The following is a 6,200-nucleotide window of genomic DNA, read 5'->3' on the forward strand; positions in this document are numbered from 1 at the left end:
GGGCATCACTGCTCTATGGAGAGCATGTGTAGCCCCATGGGGAGCACCCTTATGACATGAAGAGCATCCATCACCATGTGGGGAGCACTCATCAGCCCATGGAGTGCAGAGGTGGTCCTGTGGAGAGCCCGACAGCCTGGCTCTCATAAACCCATTGGACCCAAGATGCAAAACCCTCCCAGCAGTGCATGAGTCCTGGGTTTTATTTCACAGCTGTAAACTTAAGGAAAAAAATCCTCCTTCAGCCACTTCACTGGCAGCTACTTGAGGGCTTTGAAAGAAGATGTTAAAAACACAATATCCGCATAGTAATAAGTCTCTTTACATAAACACAAAGTATTTGCAGCATTTCTAGCACTGCAGCCAGAACCACTCCAGTGCCAGCACCCACCCCACAGCTAAATCATGGCTGGACAGATAGATCCAGGCAGTGAGGAGGGAGGCACCCAGCCCCCTGCTGCCCCCCACCACTGGTGGGGCTGTCCCATGTTGAAGGCAGGGGCTGTGGGCAGGGAAGGGGCAGCTGCCATTGCACCACACACCGAGCTTCGCTGGGCTCAGCCCCGGCAACAGCAGAGCTGTGGCTTCTTTAATTTAATAACCTTATAAAATAGATAGTCTCTGTGAGCTCTCCCTGGGAAACAACCCCCAAGCTTCCTCTCAGTCCGAATCGGTGTCATGGCGTTGCCTGGCCCCACGGGACGGAGGGGACCGGCTCCTGCTCCTCTTCCTCCCTTTGCGCCGTGGGGATGGGTGCCAGCCATGGCCATCCCTGCTCTGGCTCTGCTGACGGGCAGGGTGGCGCGAGGGGCTCCTACCGGAATCGCTGTTGCTGCTGGAGGAATCCGTGTCCTGTCGATGCCGGCTGCTGTGCCGTGATGGCTCAGGGTGCTGCTGGGTCTTCCTTCGATGGTGCCTACAGGTAAGGAAAAGTAAGGGACAGTGGGGACACAGGGAATCCAGAAGCTGATTCTGGGGATGAAAAATGGATTTTGGAAAGCCAGGAGATGCTGATGGGGCATCCTGATGCCAGCCACGATGATAATGCAGCTCTCCTAAATCCTTCAGCCCATTTTCCAGCAATGATGCTCTGCCAATCCTGAGCTACCTGTCATCCTCGTCCGAAGACGACTCGGAAGACGATGAGACAGCATCCCTCTTGTGATGCTTATCCTTCTTCTTTTCCTTCTTATGTTTTTTCTTTTTCTTTTTTTTTTTCTCCTTTTTGGATTTCTTGCTCCCTTCTGGTCTGCAGGGAAGAGATCAGTGAGTATCCCTGCCACACACATCCATCTGGCTCCTCCAAACACTCATCCCCATCCCTCCCTCCAGCTGCATCTCACCACTTCCATCCTTGGCCAAGAAGAAGTGCCCATAAAAAAATCCAAAACAACTCAACAAACAGGTTTTTGGGGCAAACCAGAGGTTTTGGGGATGATTCAGGCAGATGCAGAACAAGCCCAATGCCAAAAGGAGTCACAGAAGCATTTTGCAAAGTATCTTCCTTGCAAAAATAGGCCATTTCTGGTAGTTCCCCACTGAAATGGCAGTCTCCATACTCACCGTTTCTCCTCCACCTTCTCCTCCTTCTCCTGCTTTTTCTTGGAGAGAGGCATCTCGGGGCTGCTGGAGACTTTCTGGTGCTAGGGTTGGAAAAAGAGAAAAAGAGCGAGTCTGTAAGGCCATAGCTTTGAATTACAAGAAGCAGCGATCTTCTCCTTGTAGTACAGGACAAGGGGGAATGGATTTAAACTGACGGAGGGGAGATATAGATGAGATGTGAGGAAGAAGTTCTTCCCTGTGAGGGTGGTGAGGCCCTGGCACAGGTTGCCCAGAGAAGCTGTGGCTGCCCCATCCCTGGCAGTGTCCAAGGCCATGCTGGATGGGGCTTGGAGCAACCTGGTCTAGTGGAAGGTGTCCCTGTGCATGGCAGGGGGTTGGAACTGGGTGAGCTTTAAGATCCTTTCCAACCCAAACCATTCTGGGATTCTACAAAAAATTAAATTTAATTTGGAAAAAAAAAAAAAAAAAAAAAGAAAATTGAATAAAAATTAAATTCAGAAAAAATTTGAATACCTACAAGAGCTGCTTCTAATTAAAACCCCACAAATTACCTCTGTGCAGACAGGACACAGGCCTCTGTGCTACAGCCATCAGCTCTGGTTTTAAATAAAACACCCTGAGCGTGGGGAAGGGATTTCTGCCCTTTTTCAATCTTTGATTTAAACCTGGTAAGGAAGATGACAGCACCGTACCGTGAAGATAGAAAGCCCCATCTTGGCAGCCTCCTTGTCCTCCTTGGACAGCATTATCCGGCCAGCACTGCCGCTGGGGAGAGACGAGTCACCAAATGCAAACAAACCCCACAGAAACAACAACAAAAAAGCATTAAAATGGCAAAATTAAACAATCGCATTGCCCTGAAATGGGGCATTTTGGTGTGGGACCCCCACTGGCTCCTTGTACCTCGAGCTGCCCAAGCCCACCACCCGGTCCACATTCTTCTCATCCCGCTCGGTGCCATCCCGCTTGCACACCTCGGCCAGGTCCTGTGGGGGGTCAAGAATGTCCTCAGTGTGTGTGTGTCCCCCCATAAAACACCACACGGAGCTGAGGGGAGATGACACGGGATGCATGGGCCCCCCTTACCTCCCTGCTGAGCCCGGTGGGCTGCCTCTTGAGGTTCTTGTAGCCCCTATAAAACAAAACCCAGGTGATGCGTATATGAGTGGGGGATACCTTGCACCTCCTGTGTTTCTGCGGTGGCAGTGGGGGTAGACTCACAGGGCTGCCAGCATGGCCTCCTGCTCAGCCAGGCGGACAGCAGCCAGCTCTTCCTCACGGGACAGCGCAGGGGCTGTGTCCTTCTTGCCCTTGGCGTACCATGTCAGGTCCTTCCCCTTCTGCCACCGGCCCACCGGTGCCATCAAGGAGTTTCCTGTGGGGGGCAAGACATCATAACACCCCAAAACATCTATCTGCACCCCAAAACCATGCTGGAGGGACAGGGAAGATGGGGATGGAAAGGGGGTTTGGCCAAGGTCGGTCCTCACCCAGGTAGTTTTCACGCTGTTTGTCTGTCTTGACATCCTCCCAGCTGAACTGGTCCTGGCCCCCTCGCACTCCTCCTCGGGACGAGCCAAACATGGTGCTGGACCCCTCAGTGGTGGTGGGGTGCTGGTGACCTGCAAAGGGGCCAGGCCCAGATTTAGCCCCCCCCAGCTCCTCCATGTAGGGGATGATGGAGGGTCACTGAGTTAGGGGAAGCAAATGTGCCCCCTCTGGAGTTGGTGGGGTAGGCAAATCCTTGGAGAAGGGGACTGCACAGCCTGGAAGGGCAGGTGCACAACCCAAAGGCAGGGGGTGCCTGGCCTGGGGAGTTGTACGGCCTGGAACTGGGGTGGCAGGGCCTGGGGGAAAAGATATACTGCCTGGTGGGGGATACACGGCCTGGGGAGGGGTGGCAGGGCCTGGTGGGGGGGACGGAGAACAGACGGCGTGGGGATTAATACACAGGTCCACAGGAGCTGGTGGGGTTGCAGCCTATGTGGGGGGTGTTGCACAGCCTGAGAGGAGCTGCAGGGCCTGGAGGAGGGGGGGCGGACACCACGGGGTAGGAGGAGATGGGAGAGCTTGGGGGGGGGGGGGGGGGGGGGGGCGGCTTAAGGGGAGTTGTACGGAGCAGAAGGGTACACACACTGGAGAACGGGGGGGGGAGGCACGACCCGGAAGACCGATTGCACGTCCGGGGGGGGGGGGGGGGAAGGGGTGTTCGCACGTCCCCGAGGTGTGTGAACGCCAGCCTCGGGGATCCCCCCATGACCGGACTGGGGAGCGTGTTGCTGTCGACCGGCAGCTGAGGGAACGGCGTGAAGCCCCGGCCCAGCCGCGCCCTCAGCCGCCCCGCCCGCCGCCCGCCTCACCATGAGGATCCGCTTGGGCTCCTTGTAGCGCAGGCGGATGGTGGAGCCGTCGGTCTTGACCAGCAGGACGGGATAGAGGCGGCCGTAGAGCTGCCTGTGGAGGTGGGAGACTGAAGTGCGGTTGGAGTTGCTGCGGCTGGAGAGGGCGATCACCGGAGGCAGCCTGGGGATGGTGTCGAGGCGCAGGGCGCTGGTGGGAAGGTAAAAGAGAAGTGAGGTCAGTCACGGCTGTGAGAGCAAGAGATGCCATCATGGTGTGTTAAATCTCAGAGTGGTTGGAGTTAGAAGGGACCTTAAACCTCATCCAGTTCCAACTCCCACTGCCATAGACAGAGACACTTTCTGCTAGACCAGGTTGCTCCAAGCCCCATCCAGCCTGGCCTTGAACACTGCCAGGGATGGGGCGGCCACAGCTTCTCTGGGCAACCTGTGCCAGGGCCTCACCACCCTCACAGGGAAGAGCTTCTTCCTCAGATCCCATCTAAATCTCCCCTCTGTCAGTTTAAAGCCATTTTGCCTTGTCCTGTCTTTACCTGTCCTTGTCAAAAGTCCCTCTTCAGCTTGTCAGCCCTTTTAGGCACTGGAAGCTGCCCTAAGGTCTCCCGGGAGCTTTCTCTTCTCCAGGCTGAACAAGCCCAGCTCTCTCAGCCTGTCTCCATTGCTCCAGCCCTCGGAGCATCTTTGTACCCTCCTCTGGATTCACTCCAACAGCTCTGCACCTTTTATGCTGCGGACCCCAGAGCTGCAGCAGTGCAGGAGAGGAGGTCTCACCAGAGCAGAACTGACCTGCTGGTGATGCAGCCCAGGGCACAGTTGGTTTCTGGTCTGCAAGCACATACTGCTGGGTCATGGTGAGCTTCTTGTCAGCCAGCACCCCCAAGTCCTTCTCACGGCTGCTCTCAATCCAATCTGCCCCAGCCTGTAGCTGTGCTTGTGATTGCCCCGATCCATGTGCAGGACATTGTATTTGGCCGGGCTGGACTTCATTACGGAAGACACAAACCTCCATCACCCCAAAAAACCTGTCCCCAGCAAGGCTCCTGACGAAGGGCCCAGCTTCTCCGCCGGGGCACTGCAGCCTCTGCCACCAACTCACCTCAGTGCCCGGCTTGCAGCTGCCATCTTACTTGAGTGAGTGAGGGCAGATCAAGCATGTAAGGAGCTGGCAGACAGCAGGAGGTGCGGCAGCCTCCCAGGGACACCCTAGGAGACACAGAGCTCGTATGGCATGGCTGTAGGGTGATGGCCCTGTCCTCATCACAGTGCAACCTCCCAAGTCCCCTCTCCGTCATGCATCAGCCCCATGTTGGCTCCCCCCCTCCCCACCATGGTTTAGACCAATAAAGGCCCCTCAAGTATAGTTTAGCTCCATAATGGTTCCATATATCCCCGCTATGGTTTGGCGCCCTATTGACTCCCCCTATCTCCGCCATGGTTCGGCCCTATAATGATTCCTCCCTCCCCATGGTTTAGCTCCATGACAGCTCCCCCCCATTCCTGCCATGCTTCGGCCCCATACTGGCTCCCTCTGCTCCGCCGTAGTTCAGCCCCACAACGACTCCCCACCTACCCCCATCTTGGCTCGATCCAAGACAGCCTCCCCCACCCCTCCCCGCAAATGGTTCAGCCCAGGGTACCGCGTTTCTCCCCACCGCGCTGTGGCTCGTCTTAACCCTCATCATGGCCAGGTCAGAGCTGACACACACCCACCCCACCCCCCCCCCCAAGCAGCCCCAAGCGCTCCCCAACCCGCACTGCTCAGTCCTGGCGCCCCCACACTGACCGTTTATTCCCCCCCCCTTCCCTCTCCCGTGGTCTGTCCCACCGCCCTCCGCTCACGTGACCGCGCGGCGCTCCTCTTCGCCGTCCGCCTGACGTCAGTGCGCACCGTGGCGGCGGTGGGGACGCGGGAGCTGTTGGTACCGCCTCCTCCTCCGCTTTCCGCCCCCATCCTCATGATCGGGCAGCGGCTGCGCGGAGCCATCGCGCGGGCGGCGGGTGAGCGCCGGGGTCGGTTCCTCAGGGCCCAGCCCCGGTGGGGCGAGGCGAGGCAAGGCGAGGCACAGCCGGCCCCGCCGCGCTGAGGTGCCTGTGAGGGGTGCGGGTCCCGGCATAGGTGCCCCTGGCCGGGCACGCCGAGCTCGCCCATCTCCCCCTGAGGGCCTGATGGGGTGCTGAGTCCAGGCAGGGCGGGCGGTGGGACATGCTTGGGTCTGTCCCTGGTGCCGTGGTCCCCTTTTCTCCAGCCACGTCGGTGTGGTGCTTGGGAATGGCTCC

At 57.7% G+C, this 6,200-nt stretch overlaps 2 protein-coding genes across 2 annotated transcripts; both read right to left on the reverse strand.

The window, feature by feature from the left end:
• Nucleotides 1-309: 309 nt before the first annotated feature.
• CUNH1orf35 (chromosome unknown C1orf35 homolog) lies at nt 310-3,430 on the reverse strand. The gene is made up of 8 exons (XM_057402883.1): nt 3,054-3,430; nt 2,785-2,938; nt 2,650-2,695; nt 2,467-2,549; nt 2,256-2,328; nt 1,564-1,643; nt 1,109-1,249; nt 310-916 (listed from the first exon to the last, which is right to left on the reverse strand). Exons 1-8 carry the CDS (start codon nt 3,229-3,231, stop codon nt 661-663), a joined length of 1,011 nt encoding a protein of 336 aa, XP_057258866.1. The 5' UTR covers nt 3,232-3,430; the 3' UTR covers nt 310-660.
• A 232-nt stretch (nt 3,431-3,662) lies between these two features.
• Nucleotides 3,663-5,224, reverse strand: MRPL55 (mitochondrial ribosomal protein L55). The gene is made up of 4 exons (XM_057402896.1): nt 5,020-5,224; nt 3,924-4,113; nt 3,779-3,856; nt 3,663-3,698 (listed from the first exon to the last, which is right to left on the reverse strand). The coding sequence occupies exons 1-4, from the start codon at nt 5,043-5,045 to the stop codon at nt 3,663-3,665; spliced, it is 330 nt and encodes a 109-aa protein (XP_057258879.1). The 5' UTR covers nt 5,046-5,224.
• Between the last annotated feature and the right edge of the window lie 976 nt (nt 5,225-6,200).

This window comes from Pezoporus wallicus, unplaced genomic scaffold, assembly GCF_028554395.1.
Source record: "Pezoporus wallicus isolate ANWC-B61680 ecotype Strahan unplaced genomic scaffold, APGP_CSIRO_Pwel_v1 contig_8057, whole genome shotgun sequence".
NCBI lineage: Eukaryota > Metazoa > Chordata > Aves > Psittaciformes > Psittacidae > Pezoporus > Pezoporus wallicus.

Coding starts and splice junctions, on each gene's coding strand:
- MRPL55 (XM_057402896.1), bottom strand. CDS start 5,045: ATGGCAGCTGCAAGCCGGGCACTGAG. Junction 3,857..3,923: donor AGCCCAAGCGGATCCTCATG/GTGAGGCGGGCG, acceptor CCGTTCCCTCAG/CTGCCGGTCGACAGCAACAC. Junction 3,699..3,778: donor CGTTCACACACCTCGGGGAC/GTGCGAACACCC, acceptor CCCGTTCTCCAG/TGTGTGTACCCTTCTGCTCC.
- CUNH1orf35 (XM_057402883.1), bottom strand. CDS start 3,231: ATGGAGGAGCTGGGGGGGGCTAAATCTGGGCCTGGCCCCTTTGCAGGT. Junction 2,329..2,466: donor GTGGGCTTGGGCAGCTCGAG/GTACAAGGAGCC, acceptor GTCTCTCCCCAG/CGGCAGTGCTGGCCGGATAA. Junction 1,250..1,563: donor GAGAAGGTGGAGGAGAAACG/GTGAGTATGGAG, acceptor TCTTCCCTGCAG/ACCAGAAGGGAGCAAGAAAT.